At 41.2% G+C, this 22,829-nt stretch overlaps 1 protein-coding gene across 10 annotated transcripts in view; it reads right to left on the bottom strand.

Moving 5' to 3' along the window:
- ahi1 (Abelson helper integration site 1) overlaps positions 1-22,829 on the bottom strand; it is a 343,535-nt gene that overhangs the window by 217,668 nt on the left and 103,038 nt on the right. For 9 of the 10 annotated variants that reach the window (XR_011340684.1, XM_069887253.1, XM_069887251.1 and 6 more), the window contains 4 exons: positions 9,718-9,903; positions 8,303-8,458; positions 7,917-8,049; positions 4,793-4,916 (listed from right to left, as the gene is read on the bottom strand). Coding sequence is in view for 9 of the 10 variants with exons in the window: in XM_069887253.1 (XP_069743354.1) it covers positions 4,793-4,916; positions 7,917-8,049; positions 8,303-8,458; positions 9,718-9,903 (599 nt within the window). In the remaining variant the exon portion in view is untranslated. The remainder of the gene's footprint in view (positions 1-4,792; positions 4,917-7,916; positions 8,050-8,302; positions 8,459-9,717; positions 9,904-22,829) is intronic. The other variant, XM_069887252.1, reaches the window with a different exon arrangement.

Genomic DNA, 22,829 nt, shown 5'->3' with positions numbered 1-22,829 from the left:
TGAGAAGGAAAGGTGGGAGAAAAGGAGAGCAGTAGTGATAGGGGATTCAATAGTTAGAGGGATAGGCTGGATATTCTCAAGACATGAAAGAGACACAGAAGATTTGTTGCCTCCTGGGTGCCAGGGTCAGGGACATCTCTGACCAGGTCCATGGTATCTTGAAAGGGAGAATGAGTAGCCAGAAGTCATGGTACATATTGCTATTAATAATGTAACTAGGAAAAGGGGTGAGGTAAGAATAAGATGAGATGGCATATGCATGCACAGCTGAAGAATTATGCAGGGGACAAGCATTCAGATTTCTAGATCATTGGGTTCTCTTCTGGGGAAGGTAAAATCTGTACAAAAAGAATGAATATTCTGGAAGAGAGGTTTTGCTAGATTAGTTGGGGAGGGTTTAAACTAGTCTAACAGGGGTATGGGAAACAGAATAATAGAGCAGTGAATAGATTTGATGGTGGAAAAGTTTAGTGAATGTGTAGTGAATTGGTGAGGAAGGACAGTGGAGGGAGCATAAATGCAATCAATTGGAGGGTTTGAAATGTGTTTATTTCCAAGCTAGAAGAAATAGAAATAAGGAAGATAAACTTACCGAAGCATGGATCAGTACATTGAATTACCATGTTGTGACTGTTACACTGACTTGGCTGACACAAGGACAAGATTGGCTGATATAGGTACCTGGGTTTAGATGTTCTTAAAGGGATAGGAAGGGAGGTAAAAGCTGGAGCAGGGGTGAGGTAGGGAGTAGCATTACTAATCAGGGATAGTATCATCACTGCAGAAAGGGAAGACATTGTGGAGAAATTGTCTACTGAGTCAGTGTGGGTGGAAATCAGAAGCCCTCTATTGCAAGTAGTCTGTAGGCCCCCATATAGTCCTTAGGTCATTGAGAAGCAGAAAATTAGGCAGATTGTGGCATTGTGCAAAAGTAGCAGGACTGTTGTTATAGGAGACATCAACTTCCCTAATATTGACTGGGACCTCCTAACTGCAAGAGGGATAAGACAGAATTTGTCAGGGGTGTCCAAGAAGGAGTCCTGACACATTATGTGGAAAAGCTAACAAGAAGAGAGGGCATACTGGATCTAGGACTGGGTAATGGGTGTCAGGCCTCTTGGTGGGGGAGCATTTCGGTGACAGTGAGCACAACTCCCCAACCTTTAACATAGTGGACAAAATGGAAAAAAGTTTAATTAGGGAAGGGCTGATTACGATAGGATTAGGCAGGAATTGTGGAGATTTAATTGGGAACAGATGTTCTCAGGGAAAAGCACAGAAGTAATGGGGATATTTTGGGTCCACTTGTATATGGTTCTGAATAGGTCTATCCCATTGGTTAACAAAAGAGGCGAGACAGTAAAGTAGGATTAAGGAAAACCCAAAGGTGTTCTGTGCAAACGTGAAGGATGACTAGAGTGAAGCGAGAACTGCTCAAGGATAAAGGAGGTAACAATGTGACTGTAGGCAGAGGAGGTAGAACAGTTTGCTTCAGTGTTCACCAGAGAGAAGGACATTGGACCTTGAGAGGTCAATATTGAACAAGCTTATTTATTGGAGCACATTGAGGTTAAGAGGATGTGCAGGATCTTATTAAAAACATTAGGAATTATAAGTTCCTGGGGCCAGATGAGATGTACCCCAGGTTACTACAGGAAGCAGGGGAAGAAATTGCTGGGGCATTGGCAATGATATTTGGATCCTCCCTGGCCACAGGAGTGGTACCAGAGAATTGGAGAATGGGAAACGTAGTCCCCTTGTTTAAATAAGACCAGTGAGTCTTAATTTAGTGTTGTATAAACTATTGGAGAGGATTTCTAGGGACAGGATTTTCAAGCTTTTCGAGAAGCATAGCCTGTTCAGCTATAGTCAGCGTTGCTTTGTGAAGGGCAGGTCAGACTCACATGCCTAATTGAGTTTTTTTGAGGAAGTAAGGAAAGAAATTGATGAAGGTAGGGTGGTAGATTTGGTGTATATGGATTTTAGTAAGGCATTTGACAAGGTCCTCTATGGCTGACTCATGCTGAAGGTCATGTGGCATGGGAGCCATTGAACTTTGACTGTGAATTCAAAATTATCTTGCCTGCAGAAAACAGAGGGTAGATGTAGAGGGTATTCTGCCTGGAAGTCAGTGGCAGGTAGAGTTCTGCAGGCATCTGTTCTGATACCCCAGCTCTTTGTGATTTTTATAATGAAAAATTAGAAGGATAGATCAGTATGTTTGCAGATGACAAGAAGATTGGAGGTGTCATGGATAGTGCACAAGTACACGATCCTGAACCCTTGGGGGACAGTGTGTTGCGAATTTTGGACTTTCACGGATTTCGGAAAGTCAGATTTAAGCCCATCTGAATTGTGCTGCTGTATCCACCCACACCCACTTCCAGTCACCCTGCCATTTCCCCCCACCCCCCCGACTCACGTTGCCGGTCCCTCGTCCGCCCGACTCGTGCTGCCGGTCTCTCGTCCGCCCGACTCGCGCTGCCGGTCTCTCGTCCGCCCGACTCGCGCTGCCGGTCTCTCGTCCGCCCGACTCGTGCTGGCGGTCTCTCCCCCCCCCTCACCTGTCTGATTCGCACTGCCGCCTTTCTCCCCAGTTGCCTGATTTTGGAGATTTCCAGATTTTAGATGTCCAGATAAAGGATCGTGTACCTGTAGAAGGTTGTTGTAGGTTACAACAGGATAGACATGATGCAGAGTTGGGAGGAGAAGTGGCAGATGGAGTTCAATTTGGATAAGTGTGAAGTGATGCATTTTGGAAGATCGAACTTGAAGGCGAAGAATATGGTTAATGGCAGGATTCTTAATAGTGTGGAAGAGGACCTTGGGGTTCAAATCTATAGATGTCTCAAGGATGCCACACAGGTTAATAGGGTAGTTAAGATGACTTATGGTATGCTGGCCTTCATTAGGAGGGGAATAGAATTCAAGAGTCAAGAGGTAATGTTGAAGTGTGACAGAATATATAGAGGTGTTTGGGAGATAAATTGGGAGAGGTTTGTTAGAGCAGGTCACACACAAAGACTTTAAAACACAGAATTTTTGCAGGAGCTTTTGCAAGAGTGTTCAGAGTCTCATGATGGACTGTTATTTGCAAAAGGCAACAAATGTAACAACATGCAGTGGCAGCTTTGTTTGGAAAACAGAATTTATTGTTTGGAAGGTCATGTGATCTTTGTAGGCAGAGAGGAGGAAAAAACTGGCTGTCCGATGTTTCCCTTGGAATAGGAGAAACAGAAAGGACCTGAAAGAAAGAGGTAATCATCTGGAGAACCCTAAAGGGGAAAACTTTTGTCAGCAAGACACTGGAGAGGCTGATTAAAAAGGAATCGGTTATGGATGTCCTGGAACAAGAAAAACTCTCTCTCTCAAAACCAACAAGAACCCTTCTGAGTGGTAACCATTTACCTGTTAGGCACCAAAGCCTGGTGAATTTTATTAATGTTAACTTCTGTGCACAGTACAAAAATTACCTGCAACCAGTGAGATTGGACCGTGAACCAAAGAACTTTGCTGAACTTACACACACATTACACACATGTGGGCTTAGAATTAGAAGGGGGTTAAGTAGGTTAAGTGAGTCAATAGACACAAGTTAAAGGTTGGTTCTATTTTCATGTTCAAAGATAATTAAAAGCAACTTTTATTTAATTAACACTTTGTCATGGTGTATATCTATTGCTGCTGGATTTTGGGGTCATCTGGACACGCAACAGCAGCTTTATAAAACTCTGGTTAGACTACACTTCCTCATTGCAGGAAGGACATAGAAGCTTTAGAGATGATGCAGAGATTTTCTAGGATGTTGCTTAGATTATAGAATGACTCTTATGAGGTAAGGTTAACTGAGTTTAGGGTTTTCTCTTTGGAGCAAAGAAGGATGAGAGTTGACAATAGAAGTCTATAAGATTACAAGAGGAATAGATAGTATGGGCAGCCAGCATCTTTTTCCCAGAGCGACAGTAGCAAATACCAGAGGACATCTATAGAAGGTGAGGGGAGGAAAGTTTAATGAAGATGTTAGGGTAAGTGTTTTTTTTAACATACAGAGTAGTAGGTGCCTGCAATGCGTTACCAGGGTGGTGGTGTAGTCTGGTAAAACAGGAACATTAAAAGGCTATTGGACAGGCACATGAATGCAAGAAAAATAGAGGGTTATGGGTATGAAGTAGATAGAAGGTTTAGATTGTTGAGTAGGTTTATATAGGTTGACAGAACATACAGTGCTACAATGTTTTAAGTTATCTCTACAGTGTTCACATCTTTTCTATAATGAGGTGACCAAAACTGAAGACAATACTCTTGTGGCCTACCGAGAGTTTTATACAGCTGCAACATTGTCTCTTGAACTTGATCCCTCAACTAATGATTGCCAGTGCACCATGCACCAGTGCATCAGTCTATCAAATTTCATAACAACCTTGTAGGATTTATATACTTGGACCCCATGTCCAAGAATATATAACCTCCATTTTGCCTCACTGCAAAGAATCCTGTCATTAACCTTGTACAACACCTTGAAGCATTCACTCATCTATTCTTCTTGCTTTAACCTCAAAAAAATTAACAGGTTTGACAAACGTGATTTCTATTTCATATATCCATAAAATATTTGCCATATTCTGTTGTTACTTTTCAAGTGCCCTGTTACCATCTCCATATTGACAGATCCTGCACTTTAATCAGAAGCAGACCCAATGCTCTCAGAAAAGGCAATGATAATAACATAATGCAAAACAAGCTATTTTCAAAGATCATTTCATTCTACACGCATATTGAAATGTGCACTAACCTTACTGTACCATCAGATGATGCAGAGAGGAGAGTTTTATCATTATTCGACCAGCACAGAGAGTACACAATATTGAAGTGTCCATTAAATTCTCCAAGCAGATGTCCCGAAGGAATTTCATATACTAAATGTTTACACAAAAGTAAACTGATTAGTTCAGATAAAATCTGTTAAACCTTCTATTATTTTTGAAATTGAAGAAAAACTATATTTTGCTGCCATCTATTGGCATAGACCTTTTCTGCCATTTTATAATTATTAACTTATGACACAAAATGGAACAGGCATTTTCTTTACTTTTCCAAAAATAGTATTTTATATTTTGTATAATGAGCTCCTTGATGCATCATGTTTCTGAACATTTTGTTTTTTCATCTATTGCTTCCAAGTTGTTTATTTATTTTTTAATCAAAATTCTACAAAAGTTTTCATTACATCCCTATAATTTGTATTGGTAAATCTTAGTCTAGAGCAGCAATACATCATTTAGTTATTTATTCCATATAATTAATCTGCTTTCATAAAACTTACATTTTATAGCGCCTTTGGAAGACTACACAAAAGAGTCTGGAAAAACAACCAACTGAAAAATCTCACAAAGATAAGCGTATACAGAGCCGTTGTCATACCCACACTCCTGTTCGGCTCCGAATCATGGGTCCTCTACCGGCATCACCTACGTCTCCTAGAACGCTTCCACCAGCGTTGTCTCCACTCCATCCTCAACATTCATTGGAGCGACCTCATCCCTAACATTGAAGTACTCGAGATGGCAGAGGCCGACAGCATCGAATCCACGCTGTTGAAGATCCAACTGCGCTGGGTAGGTCACGTCTCCAGAATGGAGGACCATCGCCTTCCCAAGATCGTGTTATATGGCGAGCTCTCCACTGGCCATCGTGTCAGAGGTGCACCAAAGAAGAGGTACAAGGACTGCCTAAAGAAATCTCTTGGTGCCTGCCACATTGACCACTGCCAGTGGGCTGATATCACCTCAAACCGTGCATCTTGGCGCCTCACAGTTCGGCAGGCAGCAACCTCCTTTGAAGAAGACCGCAGAGCCCACCTCACTGACAAAAGACAAAGGAGGAAAAACCCAACACCCAACCCCAACCAACCAATTTTCCCCTGCAACCATGTCTGCCTGTCCTGCAGCGGACTTGTCAGCCACAAACGAGCCTGCAGCTGACGTGGACATTTACCCCTCCATAAATCTTCATCCACGAAGCCAAGCCAAAGAATAGGGTATGGTTCTGCAATTCTTTATGTTCACAAATTATGTATCTTGCAAGACAATCTAAATTCACCAAGTATATTGTTACAGGGTAGATTATATATAAATTATTTAAGAAATAGATTATGGGGTTTTAGTATAGGTCACTTTACAAACGAAGTAACACTTAACATCTCATTTAAAATGCAAGAGCCTGACTGAAGCCATTCATGTAGGCACCAGTGGCTTTGCAGAAGACAATGGGACTGTTTTGAAGGAATTTTAAAATGCAGGTGCAAATATACAGTCCAGATTCAAAGGATTGGGTTAGCCCTGCAAAAAGTTCTGGTTTTTACAAGCAGAGAGAAAAGAACCAAACAGGATTTGAGAGTGATAGCGAGAGAGAGAATTCAGTTGGAAAGTTTTACAGTGGCTTTTGGAGGCTGCAACATGACAAGCTAGAAATTGGTTGAAAACTCCATTTTGAAGATGGGTTGTGAGTTCTGACTTCAGCCTGTTGAAAAACCCCTGTAGTCCTTACAAGAGGAAATGGCTGGCTAGAGTGTTTCTCCTGAAATAAGGGAAATAAAGAACTCTGTGGTGACCTGGAAGAAAAGGTCATCATTAGGAAAACCCATGAAGGGGGAAGTTTCTTCAGCAAGACACTGAAGTGGCCGATCAGAGGAGATCAGTTTGTGTGTGTCCAACGAGCAACGAGTGTCTCTCTGAAACCAATGTGAACCTTCCTGAGTGGTAACCATTTATCATTTAAGCACCAGAACCTAGTGAAATTTCATAAATGTTAAATTCTGTGCATAGTATAAGAATTGCCTGATACCGGTGAACTTGGAGGAGTGAGAAGTGAGATTGGTCTGTGAATCAAAGAACTTTCCTGAACATATACACATTACGTGCGCTTAGAATTAGAAGGGGGTTAAGTTAATAGTATTAAGTTTAAGATTAAACATAAAAACAGGATTAAAGAAAATTAAAAGCAACTTTTGTTTAAGTAACCATTTGTCTTGGTGAATTTCTATTGCTGCTGGATTTTGGGGTCCTCTGGACTCGTAACAATATTGTTGCTATCACTCAGTGATCAGTTTGCATTTATTAGCAGAAAGCACCGGAAGTGTTCATGGGCAGTAATCTGATTTTCTTTTTCTCCTTCCAGGTCCAAAGCATACAGGTTTTTTTGAGCAAAACTACATTTGCTCTTTTAAAAATTTATTTTTAAAAATCAAATTTGATGTCAGAGAAAGAGCACCTACATGATTTCAAAGGGACAGGGAAATTGCAATGACAGTAGAGAGATGTTCAAGGATCAGCACCCAGTTGCAAACTATCCATTCGAATGAAAATGTCCTTTTTGGCCTTGTGAGTGAAGAAACTAATTTCTGGATTATTTGATGGAACAAGACAATTGGCTGGACTGAACCTTATTGATGATACTCACAGGATGAATGAACACTTTATACCTTCAATCACGATTTGACATTTTGAAAGTAATTGCATGCTCTGATATATTTATAGCTTATCAGTTAAAGGACAATGGTCAGAATTTATTGGTATCTATATAATTTTGTCCTTTTCAGGATTTAAAACACATAAGAGGGGATAACTCCTTTCAACAATTAAGGTAAATGGAATACACTTTTTAAAAAAAAAAGAATTTCATGAACCCCTGAAATATACGAGTCATAAAAGGTAGATGTTATTTGAAACATCTTGTATCATACACTATCATTCTGAACTATCTGAGCTTTTATGAGGCTTCTTAACATTAAAGACACATATTGTTTTCTAATTGTTGATGTTTATCATTGTTGAAAAACTTGACACTGCAAACAATACAAAATATACACATGAAAATAGTCACATGAAGGACTTTGATTCCACTCTTTCTTATCTCACCTACAATAAAGTGGCCACTCCTGTCAGCACATGATGCTGCCAAGCTTCTTCCATCATGAGAAAATGCTATAAAGAAACATCCAATATGTCCTCCTCGAAACGACAGCAAAAGCTGGTTAGGAATACGACAAACCTAAAAGAAAGTAGCTACAGTAAATTTTACTCATAGTTGGTATTCAAGGCATTTTGCACTAAAGCAGCAAGATAATTTAAAAAAGAGGTAGAGGTAGTTTCAATCAATATCTGACTAAGATTTATAATTGCAGAGGTGGGGCGGGGGCTACTTTGATGGCAGTGTAAAGGAAACAAGAGTCAATAATTATCCAGCTTTGCATTCCTAATGAATTTTAACTGCATTCACTGTATAGTTAATCAGGTTTCTTTACCTGCCCAGGTAGTCTGGTCCATTTCAAAAGTTCTAACTTCTCTGCATCTTGATTTGATGGAACACTTGCCCGTGTCAACTCAGATTGGAGCTCATTGTATGAAATAGTGCCTTGCTCTTGCTGAAAAACCATCATGGAGCGTACAGAAGGATTCACCTGTGTAGGAGAAAGTGATTTTATTTTTAAAAGTTCTTAATACAAGTTAAACAAGAAAGTCTGCAAATGCTGGAGTCGAATACAATACGCAAATGGTCACTCAGCATCCACAGGAAGTAGTCAACATTAGCAAAGACATCTCCAATTTCTGTTACCCCCCCCTTCCCATGGGTCTCTTTCATCTATGTCCTTTCCTTCAGCTCCCCATCTTTCCTCTATCACCTAATTTTTTTCTCTTCTTCCCTTTACCTGTATCTACCTCTGACTCTTACCTGTTCATCTGTCCTCCACCCCTGCCCCTTCCTCTCCTCTTCCCACCTTCTTATTCAGATGCCTGTCTGTTTTTGAGTATACCTGACAACAGACCCAGTTCTGAAATGTTGTTTTCCCTTTACTTCCTATAGATGTGTGACTTGCCATGTTTCTTCAGCACATTTGTAATAAAGGAAATTTAATGAGAATGACAGTTTACAAATATTTCTTACTCATAGTTCAAATGGTGATAATAGATGAACGAGCAGGATACATAATAAAAAATGTCATGAAGATGGACTTAGCAGCTGTTATATAATGCAATTTTTTGGATTAATTGAGAAATGCACATGATCAATAGGGAAAATGATTATTGAAGGGTTGCACAGGTTACCTTTAAGACGGTTATAAATCTAGGTCTGGCTGGGAGTTAGCATAGCAGTTAGCGCTTTGTTATTACTGTGCAAGCGACAAGGGTTCAAATCCAGCACTGCCTGTAAGGAGTTTGTATGATCTCCCTGTGATCTGCATAGGTTTTCCCCAGACACTCTGGTTTCCTTCCACCCTCCAAAACATATGTAGGTTAATTTGGGTGTAATTGGGCAGCACAGGTTTAATGGCCAAAATTGGCTTTTACCATGCTATAAATAACATTTAAAAGTAATACCAAAAAACACAACCATTTTAATGCTCATTACTCTAATGGCTGAGAAATTCCATTTGTGCTGGCAAGAGCAGTAATATATTATACGAGACCAGACTGAAATGAAACCAAGTTCAAATAAGGCTTTGTCTTAACTCTGGCCTTTTATGCAGGAATTGAGCATGGAACATTTTTACACAGAAATTTCATAATAATTCACAATTTAACATCTTGTACTGATTCAGACAGAAACCTTGCTGAGTTCCAGAGCTTCTTTTTTCCATTAAAATCCATTTGAATAATTTTCGTGAACTGTTAAAAATTTTTATGGGCAAAGCATTAAATTTCTTAAATTAGGACTCACATTTTGAGGCAATTTTAATCCTTTCACTGTTACATACAAAGTTGATGGGTAATGGTCCCATGGGCGTTTCTTCCACCATTCAAATACTTCAATGGAATTTGAAAGCTTCTTGACCTTCGAAGGTGGATAATATAATTGTAGGCGGAGTTTCCCATTGATATTCAATACCCCATTTGCACCCACAAGCTATCAAAAAAAGGCAGTAATATCTCTTTAGGATTCATATATGTATTTTTGCTTTTACCACATTAAACAAAATAACTGATATAACAGCAGTGCAGAAAAGAATTATAAGCAAAAGAAACAAAATGCAGCCAGACAGAAATTCATATTTTCTTCTTACCTGGACCAAAATAGAGACCGAGTCTCACTGGGAGTCCCTCGGGACCAATTTTAAAACATAGTAAATGACATGTTCAGAAAGAAATGTTGAAGAAGAAATTTGGGGATTGTTCATAATTCCCTGAAAGCGGCAATGTAGGTTGATAGGATGGTGAAGGAGGCAAACAGCACACTTGCCCTCATAGGCCAGGAAAAAAATAAAAGTTTGGACATTATATTGCAACTTGACAAAACATTAGTCAGAGCACACTTGTAGCATGCACAATTTTGATCACACACTATACAATTGTGCTGACAGCATGTTGCCTGGATTAGAGGTCTTTAGTTATGGAGAGAGATTAGATAGGCTGAGCTTGTTTTCCCCAGAGCCAAGGAGGAATTTGACAAAGGTATTTAAAATGATAAGGCAAATAAGTGTGGAGGGTTATGGGCCAAATGCAGGTCATTGGGACAAGGTGGGACAAGATGTTTGGCACAGACGAGCAAGGCCAAACTGGCCTGTTTCTGTGCTGTAAATGGTTAAATGGTATTTGGTTTGTAATGTAATGCATTTCTTCCAAGTTTTGCACAAGGCTTCTGTCTGCTCCCAACACATGAACTTAAGGTTCTCATCACCATTCTAATTGCTTTCTCTCCACCAGAGTTCTGAGTCAAAGATTCTCAGGAGTGAATGTTGTATTCTTTAAGGTGGGTTCAAGAATATCTTGAGAATCTTTTCCTTTTTCAATTTAATTCTCTTCCTCAGATAAACCTCAAAAGAGAGCATCTAGTTATTTGTACAATATTGCTTGCGCAAAAAGAGATTATTGAGTGTAATAGGCTCTCAATGCTAAGAATGTTGTCTTGGGAAAGGAGGCTGATGTTAGTTCACTTATAATTCCAGTAGGTAAGAAGAATTTTACAGGAAGAGTTATACTCGTTTCTTCTCAATGCCTTGGAGTGTAACAGTGCCCTTCCATAATGTTTGGGACAAATACACTTACTTTCCTTTATTTGCCCCTGTGCTCCACAGGTTTATATTTGTAATTAAACAATTCACATATAAGTAAAGTGCACATTCCTGAATTTATTCAAGTGTGGCAGGCTGAGCCATGCTGAGGAACGAACCAGCTCACGGAGTGTTGAGTTAGCAGGGGCAGGAAGCCCCAAGGTACTGGGCTCACTGCCAGTCAGCAGGGATGATGTCATTTCCGGACCGAGCGTCAGCAAGTTGTCTGGAGCAGGTTGTTTAAAAGGTGCGCATGATTACTGAGTAAACCAGTTGGCCTTGACTCAACTGCAACGACTTGCATGTTTATTTTGCTACGCTTCTAAACAAATGCAGTGATGACCCCAATAGGCCCAAAAGGTGATTTGGACCCAAAATGAGCAAACAAAACATTTAGAATGCAGCAGCGCTTAAGCTTCTTACTTCTTGAATGTCGCAGCCTGTGGTCTGATTTCAGCAGGAAGAGGCCCCGTTTCAAGTTCAAAATATTACAGTGGATACCATAAAGTAATATTACATGGGCAGTTCACTGGACCAAGGCAAATCAAGAAGAATTGTCGATTTCCTTAGTGAACTACCTGAAGATGACAGGTACGATGCCATTAAAGCGCTACTCATTTGTGCCTTTGGACTGACCCGCCGCAAATGAGCGGTTACTATCAGACATGGTGTTCTGCGATGTGCCATTGCTTCCTGCCTTGCTCATACCCGGGAAACGCCCAGGTGGCCGTCGTTGGTGGCTGCAGCGACTGGCAATCGTGACAACTTCCTATCTATGGGATTGGCATTCAGTTAACATTTCCTGGTCGACACAAGAGCGAAGATCAGTGTTTTGTCTCCTATGGGCTGAGACACCTGTAATGGAATGACTGGACCATCCCTCACAGGTGCCAGCTACAGCAATATTAGGACCTATGGGTTGCGGACTATTCCACTTGAATTCTGCCCTTGCCAATTTAAATGGACTTTCACGTTGGCTGATGTATCGCAACCTCTGCTGGGTGCACATTTCCTACAAGCTCACTGTCTCTTGGTGGACATAAAGGGTAAGTGGTTGGTTAATTCCAGGATGTTTGAATCACTGACCTTACATCAATGAACTCTGCATGCACCCCATTTGGATTCAGTGATCTTCTCCCCGAACAAGTATGCCAAGAATTGGCAGAATTTCCAGAATTGTCACCCCACAGTTCTCCATTCTTTTGCCCAAGCACTGTGACCAGTATCATATCCCAGCAGGAGGAGCGCCACCGCACGCCAAGGCGCACAGACTACCTCCAGACAAGCTACGCATCACCAAAGACAAGTTCCATAAAATGGAGGAAAGGGGCATAGTCTGTTGCACGGACAGTCCATGGGTATCTCCCTTTCACATGATACAGAAAGCGACTGGTGGGTGGAGCCCATGTGGAAATTTATCACCAGTTAAATGATGTCATGACAGCTGACCGGTACCCTATCCCTCACATTCAGGACTTCTCTGCAAATCTGGATGGGGCCAGGATCTTTTCCAACATTAACTTGGTGTGGGGATATCATCAAATTCCGGTTCACACTGATGATGTCCCCAAGACGGCACTCATCACGCTATTCGGCCTCTTTGAATTTCTGCATTTTCCCTTCAGTCTGAAAAATGCTGCGCAGACTTTCCAGAGGCTTATGGAATTTGTGGGTCGTGGCATGGATTTTGTATTCATTTATTTGGATGATATTCTGATTGTCAGCTGCTCTCATCAAGAGCACGGTAAACACTTGCATCTACTTTTCTGGCGACTCAAATGCCAGTCTGGCCTGTCCTCCATTGATTTTCTAGGCCTCTGCATCAATTGACACAGATAAATGCCACTCCCATCCAAGGTGGAGGCCACACAGAAGTTCTCCAGGCCAGACACAGTAAAAGGTCTGCAAGAATTTTTCATCATGGTGAATTTTTACCATTGGTTTTTTGCCATCGTTGACCTGAATTATGCGACCTTTTTTGGACTTCTGTGCAACCAAAAAACCTGGAGTGGGACGAGGAAACGACAGAGGCCTTTGACAGAGCCAAGGAAGCGTTGGTCAATATGACCATGTTGGTGCATCCTCAACTCAATGCCCCCACTGCTCTCACAGTGAATGTGTCTAGCACGTCATCGGTGGTATGCTGAAACAACTAGTCAAGGGCAATGGGAAGCCAATGGGCTTTTTCAGAAAGCAATTAAGGCCTCCTGAGCAAAAATACATCACATTTGATAGGGAGTTCTTGGCCCTTTACCTGGCCATCTGCCATTTCAGGTACTTCCTCAAAGGGAGAGATTTTGCCATCTTCACAGACCACAAGCCCCCCACTTTTGCCTTTGCCAAGGTTTTAGACCCATGGTCAGCAAGGCAACAGATGCATCTCCCTTTTATTTTGGAGTATACCACATCCATTTCCACAGAGAATGTGCTATCCCGCACGATCATCCATTCTGTTCATGCATTGTCTCCGGGTATTGTCTATGCAGCTCTCACAACAGCACAGTGGCAGGACAATGACATAGCAGCCTATCGTCCTGAAGCATCAGGGCTCAAACTGGAGGATTTGACATTCAGACCTTCCGCAGCTATGCTCCTGTGCGATGTGTCAACAGGCCAACCTCGACCAATTGTTCCTGTTGCTTGGAGATGAAGGGTGTTCGATACAATTCATGGACTGGCACACCATTACATTCAAGCTGCCACGCAGCTCGCAACAGGAAAATTTATGTGGCGCGGTCTACAGAAAAAGGTTGGACACTGGGCTAGAACTTGTGTACATTGTCAGATCTCCAAAATAGAGACATGTGAAGACACCGCTCCAGTCTTTTCCCCTAGTGCACAGGCGTTTTGACCATGTGCATGTGGACATCATGGGATTGCTGCCACCATCGCAAGGTGCCATGTACCTGCTCACAATGGTCGATAGGTTCACCAGGTGGCTGTCCCACTCTCTGACACCTCCACGACATCTTGCACCAGAGCCTTTATTGTGAACTGGGCAGCTCATTTTCGGTTGCCGATGGACATGACTACAGATGGGTGTTGCAATTGACGTCAGCATTGTGGATTTTCCCTCAGCACTCTTAACGCGACTACGTGAGAAAGTCAGCACATTGGCACCTTTTCTACGAGACATCAAGGACTACGAATAAGTTTTCGTACACGAGGGATGCACCGTACTCCTCTTCAGCACCCATACGTGGTCCGTACAGAGTAATTTGGCACAACCATGTAACGTGTGTGTTGGACATTGGAGACAGGCAAGAGACATTCACAATTGACCACCTCAAGCCAGCAAACGTGGACTTGCAGTAACCTGTGATAGCTGCATGCCCTCGGAGAGGTTGCCCACCTAAATGGGCAGATGGGGTATTAACATGTGCATCATCACCTCCTGATATTGGTTCTGAGGCTGGGGTCGGGGAGGGGGTGGTGGTACTGTGGCAGGTTGAGCCACACTGCAGAACGAACTGGCTCATGGAGTGTTGAGTCAGCAGGGGTAGGAAGCCCCGAGGTAATGAGCTCACTGCCAGCCAGCAGGGATGAAGTCGTTTCCAGGCTGAGCTGTCTGGAACAGATTGTTTAAAAGGCGCACAATTACTGAGTAAAACAGTTGGTCTTGACTCAACTATGATGACTTGCGTGTTTATTTCACTATGGCATTAAATGACAACACAAGGTTATTTGTATACATCATGGTTTTACTATGTAGACATTATAGTACTTTTTATACATTGTCCCTTCATTTCAGGGCACCAAAATGTTTTGGACATTTGGTTTTACAGGTGTTTGTGAGTACTCAGTTATGTTTAATTGCTTAATTGGTGCAAGAGAACTAGGCTTGTTTCTAAGTTCCGATCACCTTTGGAATCTGCAATTGTCATTTTTCAACACGAGGTCCAGAGTTGTGCCAATGAAAGTCAAAGGAGCCATTATGAGGCTGAAAAACAAGAATAAAACAGTAAGAGACATTGCCCAAACATCTTTGGCTTGGCTTCGCGGACGAAGATTTATGGAGGGGTATGTCCATGTCTGCTGCAGGTTCGTTGGTGACTGACAAGTCCGATGCGGGACAGGCAGGCACGGTTGCAGTGGTTGCAAGGGAAAATTAGTTGGTTGGGGTTGGGTGTTGGGTTTTTCCTCCTTTGTCTTTTGTCAGTGAGGTGGGCTCTGCGGTCTTCTACAAAGGAGGTTACTACCTGCCGAACTGTGAGGCGCCAAGATGCACGGTTGGAGGCGAGATCAGCCCACTGGCGGTGGTCAATATGGCAGGCACCAAGAGATTTCTTTAAGCAGTCCTTGTACCTCTTCTTTGGTGCACCTCTGTCTCGGTGGCCAGTGGAGAGCTCGCCATAAAACACGATCTTGGGAAGGCGATGGTCCTCCATTCTGGAGACGTGACCCACCCAGCGCAGTTGGGTCTTCAGCAGCATGGATTTGATGCTTGCAGACTCTGCCAGCTCGAGTACTTCGATGTTGGTGATGAAGTCATTCCAATGAATGTTGAGGATGGAGCGGAGACAGCGCTGATGGAAGCGTTCTCACACCAACCCTCTTTACTGCCCAAACATCAGGATTACCAAAATCAACGGTTTGGAACATCATTGAGAAAGAAGAGCATACTGGTGAGCTCAGTATCACAAAGAGATTGGTATTCCAAGGAAGACCACCACTACTGATGAGAGAAGAATTCTCATCTTAATAAAGAAATGTACGTCCGATAGATTAGAAACACTCTTCAGGAGGCAAGTGTAGATGTGACAATGACTACTGTCTGCAGAAGACCATGAGCAGAAAGACAGAGCCTACACTGCAAGATGCAAACCACTAGTTAGCTACAGAAAGGATGGCCAGAATACAGTTTGATAAATATTTAAAAGAGCCTGCAGAATTCTGGATAAAGATCTTGAGGACAGATAAGACCAAGATTAACCTTAATCAGAGTGATGGCAAGATCAAAGTCTGGAGGCATAAAGAAAATTTCCAAGATCCAAAGCACACCGCCTTTGCCATGGTTTGCATCTTAACAGTGTGGTCTCTCTATTTCTGTTCATGAAGTCTTCAAAGCTTTATATCTGCACCAATGAAGCAGTTAAACATACCTGAGTACTGTGAAGCCAAATATCCCAAACTTTATGGTGCCCTAAAATGGGCGAACTACCTGCATAAAGTGCTGTAATTTCTATATGGTCAAACCAAAATGTACACAAATAACCATAGAACACCACAGCACAGAAATGGCCACCTTCAGCCCTTCTAGTCTATGCTATATCATTTATTTTTGTCTAGTCCCACTGACCTGCAGCCAGCCATAGCCCTCTATACAGCTCCCATCCACATACTTGTCCAAATTCTTCTTAAATGTTAAAATTGAGCCCACATTCACCACCTCAGCTGGCAGCTTGTTCTATTCTCCCACCATTCTCTGTGTGAGAAAGTTCCCCCTCATGATCCCTCTAAAATGTTCCCCTTCACTCTTAACACAGGTCCTCTGGTTGGCATCCTCAGTGGAAAAAGTCTATCTACATTTACTCTGTCAATCCCTTCATAATTTTAAAAACCTCTATCAAATCTCCCCTCATTCTTCTATGCTCCAGGCAATAAAGTCTTTCCCTGTAACTCAGTTCCTGAAGTCCAGGCAACATCCTATTAAATCTTCTCTGTGCTCTTTCTATCTTATTGCTATCTTTCCTGTAGTTAGGTGACCAAACCACCTGTGACGCCACATTCAGGAAATTATGTATCTGTGTTCCCATGTCCCTCTGTTCTACCGCACTCAGTCCCCTACCATTTACTGTGCATGTCCTTTCTTGGTTTGTCCTTCCAAAATGCAACACCTCACTCTTGTCTGTGTTAAATTCCATCTGCCATTTTTCAGCTGGTCCAGATTCCTCTGCAAGCTTTGAAAACCTTCTTCGCTGTCCACATTGCCTCCAATCTTTGTGTCATGTGCAAATTTACCATATTATCATCCAGATCATTGATGTAGATGAAAAACAACAATGGTCCCAGCACCTATCCCTGAAGCACACCACTAGTCATAGGCCTCCAGTCTAAGAAGCAATCATCCACCACTACTCTTGGCTTCTCCCATCCAGCCATTGTTGAATCCATTTCACTACTTCACCAAAAATACCTAGCATCTGAACCTTCCTGACTAACCTCCCATGCGGGTCCTTGTCAAAGGCCTTACTAAAGTCCATGTAGACACCATCAACATCCTTTCCTTCTTCAATTTTCCTGCTAACCTCCACAAAAAACTCTACACGATTGGTTAAACATGACTTACCATGCATAAAGCCATGTTGACCATCCCTAATTGGTTTCTGGCTATCCAAATAATTGTATATCCGATCTCTTAGAACATCTTCCAATAATTTATCAACTATTGATGTCAGGCTCACCTGCCTATAAATTCCAGGGTTACTTTTTGTAGACAGCCGCTCCTATTGGCTGTCTACACCCACTGTACTCGCCACGACACTATTGCGCCAATCCCTGCAAAACGCACTAGTTAAAAATAAAGAGAAATGGAGCTTGACTGGTAGTGGACACCATTTCCAGGGGCTCCCGTTATACGCTGTATCGTTGAATTTAAAAGTAACTTATTTGTCAGAGGTTGCCACTTTTTGTTGTCAGGTTATTCGATGTAACAACAAACATGGTGTCAGAAATCTGAACCCGAAGCCTTCAAATGAAGAGTAACCAATGCCACATTTGTAACACATTTGTGACTGCGCCATAATGGCAGATGAATTCAGAAGGCCTGACCCGTTTGTGTTTGAAGGCAATGTGGCTGAGAAATGGCGCATATTCAAACAAGAATATGACATTTTCATTGCAGCAGCACATAGGTGATAAGTCTTCCCAAGTCAAAGCATACATTTCACTAAACTTAGCGGGCTCTGAGGCAATCAAAAGGGAAAGGTCATTCATATATACAAGCGAGATGTGTGAAGGGAGTATCATTATCAGCCCAACTGAGTCAAGAGAGGACCTCGAGTGTTTAAAAAGAAAATTTCAAGAAATGTGCAATCCACAAAAGAACTTAACGATGGAAAGGCACAGATTTAATACCAAAAACCAGCAACCGAAAAATTAGGGCAAGGACCTGTGACTTTGGAGCACTCCATGAAGAGTTGACTAAAGACAAGATGATCTGCGGCATCTGTGACGAAGCATGAGAAAGGCACTGCTACATCACAATGAACTAACGCTCTCAAAGGCCATCTCCACGTGTTTCTTATGAAATCACAGAAAATAACAGCAGAAAGCTAGCCCCTCCACAGCAGCAAGGCGCTAGGGTAGATGCAGTCCAGAAGGAACCTGCGACCAAAGACGAAGCCAACCAAGGCCTGCTACACTCTCACCCAGGACAGAGTGCGGCAACTGCAGTGGCAACCATATGGTGAGACAAGAGATGTGCCTGATGTTCAGCCAGAAGTGCAGAGCCTGCCTGAAATTGAACCATTTTAGCAGATGCTGCAGAGCTAGATAGCACACGTCTGAAGATAGAACTTTGAAGTCCCTGTGCACTTTTATCAAGGGCGGCTGGCCTGACAAGCAGTGCAATCTACCACCTGAAGTGCAACCCTACTTCCCATTCCGGGCTGAATTACTAATCGAGGGCAGATCATAATGAAAGACCTAAGAGCAGTAGTTCCAAGTTCACTGAAAAACATCTATGTCAACATGCTGCACAGATGGCACTCAGGTGCAGAAACAACCATACACAGGGATAGAGACATAGCTTTTTGACCAGGGATGACCGAGAACATAAACCAGGAGGTGTGCAAAAGCACCAGGTCGCAACAACAGAAAGACCTGTTGCAGCTTCACACAGTGCTGGACAATCGACATCTTCAAATGGCATGGTCAACAGTATTTGGCTCTTGTCGATTCATATTCTAGATGGTTTGAGATAGATCTTTTACTCGACATCACCTCATCGGCAGTCATTATCAAGATAAAATGCATGGGGCATCCCACATTTTGCTATTGGACAATGGCACCCAGTTCATCAGTGAGAAATTCAGATACTTTGCAACAATGTGGGATTTCAACCACATCACTAGCAGCCCAGAGTACCCACAATCAAACAGTTGGCTGAAAGTGCCGTGAGGTTCACGAAGCAACTTATGGAGAAGTCCTGCAGGGAAAACCCAAGGAACATCCCCGGTGCAACGACTCATGTCTAGGCAAACACGAACGACTCTGCCAGTGGCAAGGAGACTCTTGGAGCCTCAGCTAAAGAACCCACAAAAACTGGGCTAACTATAATTATTGTAATGTACGACACCTACATGGATTGTGGTATGTGAAGGGGGTTGCACAAGAAAGGGGATGTAGACAGCAGCTCTTATTGGCTGTCTGCACCTGCTGCAGCCACTGTATTTGCAACAATGCTATTGTGCATGCACGAGTCCCCACAAAGCACCCTAGTTAAAAATAAAAAAGAAACAGAGCTTGGCTGGTAGCAGACACCATTTCCATGGGCTCCGTTATTCATTGTATTGTTGACTTTAACAGTAAAGCATTCGTCAGAGGTTGCCATTTTGTGTGGTCTGGTTATTCGATGTGACAACAAACACTTTTGGAGCCTCTTTTAAAACAACAGAACAACATGAGCTACTCTCCAGTCCTCTGACATCACATCCATGGGTAAGGATATTTAAAATATTTCTACCAGAGCCCACTAGCTGAGGGAACATCTAGTCAGGCCCTAGCTATTTTCCTACACATACTACTGTCACCTGTACTGCCTCGTTCTCTAAAAGGAGATCTAGTATTGCATTCTCTCTAGTTGGTATCTCTATACATTGATTTTGAAAACTTTTCTGAACACATTTGACAAACTCAAAATCATCCAGCCCTTTTACAGTTTGAGAGTCTCAGTGGAAAATTAAAATCTCCTACTATCACAATCGTACGTTTCCTGCAGCTGTCTGCTATCTCTCTAAAGATTTTCTCTTCCAATTCTTGTTGACTATTGGGCGGTCTATAATACAACCCTATGAGTGTGGTCATGCCTCTCCCATTCCTCAGCTCCACACATTATAACCTCAGTGGACCTTGAATAAAATCTGAAATGTGCAATTTAATTACATGTAAATTCTTTGATTACAAATTTAAATCTGTAAAGCACAGGGGAAAAAAATGGTTTTGTCCCATACATTATTGGCGTGCACTCCATACATATTTAGACCATCAGTTTTGTTGATGGTTAATCTTAGTCATTTTCCAAAAAGTAAGCTATGCCACTAACGTATAAGAAAACCAATAATCTCTAGTGCAAGTAATCAATCTTGTATTGGACTTATTTGAAGGTCACAAAGATCACTGAATCAGAGTTGATGCTAGTTCCTCCAAAGTCTCTTCAGTGAATGGTAGAAATTCTCCCAACATGCTCTGCCCCTTTTGACTAGAGGAGGAGAGCGAGGGAAGGGGGGGGGGGGGGGGGGGAGTTAAAAAAAAACAGTAAAAAAAAACATGGGCCTACTGCAAAAATATAAAATGCAAAGACAAACAGATGCAGTTCTGGCACACAAGGATAAAAATAAACAAGTGGTTATTTGCAATAAAAAAGAATTTCAATTCTCAAATTTTCTTCCGCACCATAAAAAATCCTTCATTGAAAATAATTCAGAGAAAATAAAATGAAATTATATTTTACCCGTCTTGATTGATCAAATAGCTTCCTTCCCTATCATAACCTATAAACACTTAGGAGTCCAGGTAAATCCATGTTGCACTTTCTTTTTTTCATAAATTTTTTTATTTTTCACACCATAAATCACAATAGCCATGATATACACTTTTTCTTTTTCACACATTTACAGTGACTTTTTCTCCCCCCTTCCCTCCTCCCAAGCCACCCCCCCACACCCCCCCCTCTCATCCATTTTAGGTATACAATCTAGGTTGCATTAATTCAGTCAGACAGTGTTGTCATTCAACAAAAATACACCAGAAATTCTACTGAGTCCATTCTTTTCTTTTCTTCTCCTTCCATCAACTTAGGTAATGTTTGTTCCCGGTAGGTTTTCGCTATTGTATTTAATGTAAGGCTCCCATACTTGTTCGAATATTTCAATATTATTTCTTAAACTATATGTTATTTTTTCTAATGGAATAAATTTATTCATTTCTATATACCATTGTTGTATTTTCAAATTATCTTCCAATTTCCAGGTTGACATAATACATTCTTTTGCTACGGCTAGGGCTATCTTAACAAATCTTTTTTGTGCATCTTCCAAGTCAATTCCAAATTCTTTATTTTTTATGTTACTTAGGAGAAAGATCTCTGGATTCTTTGGTATATTGTTTTCTGTTATTTTATTTAATATCTGATTGAGATCATCCCAAAATTTTTCTACTCTCTCACATGTCCAGATTGCATGAATTGTTGTTCCCCTTTCTTTTTTACATCGAAAACATCTATCAGATACTGTTGGGTCCCATTTATTTAACTTTTGCGGTGTAATGTATAGTCTGTGTAACCAATTATATTGTATCATACGCAGCCTCGTATTTATTGTATTTCTCATCGTTCCAGAACATAATTTCTCCCATGTTTCCTTTTTTATTTTTATATTTAAATCTTGTTCCCATTTTTGTTTAGTTTTACCATTTGTTTCCTCATTCTCCTTTTCTTGCAGCTTAATATACATATTTGTTATAAATCTTTTGATTAACATTGTATCTGTAATCACATATTCAAGGTTACTTCCCTCTGGTAAACTCAAATTGCTTCCTAATTTATCTTTCAAGTAGGATCTCAGTTGGTAATATGCCAGCGCTGTATCTCCAGTTATATTGTACTTATCTCTCATTTGTTCAAAGGATAAGAATCTACTTCCTGAAAAACAATTTTCTATTCTTTTAATCCCTTTTTTTTCCCATTTTCTAAAGGAAAGGTTGTCTATTGTAAAAGGGAGTAGCTTATTTTGCGTCAATATTAGTTTTGGTATTTGATAATTTGTTTTATTTCTTTCTACATGAATCTTCTTCCATATATTGAGGAGATGGTGTAATACTGGAGAAGTTCTATGTTGTACCAATTTTTCGTCCCATTTATATAATATGTGTTCAGGTATCTTTTCCCCTATTTTATCTAATTCTAGTCTCGTCCAGTCTGGTTTTTCCCTTGTTTGATAAAAATCTGATAGGTACCTTAATTGTGCGGCTCTATAATAATTTTTGAAGTTTGGCAATTGTAAGCCTCCTTGTTTATACCATTCTGTTAATTTATCTAGTACTATCCTCGGTTTCCCCCCTCTCCATAAAAATCTCCTTATTATTTTCTTTAACTCTTTGAAGAATTTTTCTGTCAGTTGTATTGGCAATGCCTGAAATAAGTATAGTATCCTTGGAAAAATGTTCATTTTAATACAGTTTATCCTTCCTATCAGTGTTAGTGGTAGCTCTTTCCAATGCTCTAAATCGTCCTGTAATTTTTTCATTAGTGGATTGTAATTGAGTTTATATAATTGGCCTAGATTTTTGTTTATTTGCACACCTAGGTATCTTATTGCCTGCATTTGCCATCTGAATGGGGATTCCTCCTTAAATTTTGAGAAATCCGCGTTATTCATAGGCATTGCTTCACTTTTATTTATGTTTATCTTGTATCCCGACACTTCTCCATATTCCTTCAATTTCTTATATAGTTCTTTTATTGATAGTTCTGGTTCTGTTAAGTACACTATCACATCATCCGCAAATAGACTGATTTTATATTCCCTGTCTTTTATTTTTATTCCTTTTATATTATTATCTA

The sequence above is a fragment of the Narcine bancroftii genome, chromosome 6 (genome assembly GCF_036971445.1).
Source record: "Narcine bancroftii isolate sNarBan1 chromosome 6, sNarBan1.hap1, whole genome shotgun sequence".
NCBI classification, from domain to species: Eukaryota; Metazoa; Chordata; class Chondrichthyes; order Torpediniformes; family Narcinidae; genus Narcine; species Narcine bancroftii.
The sequence above is the reverse complement of the archived record's forward strand: the minus strand, read 5'-3'. Positions and strand labels throughout refer to the sequence as shown.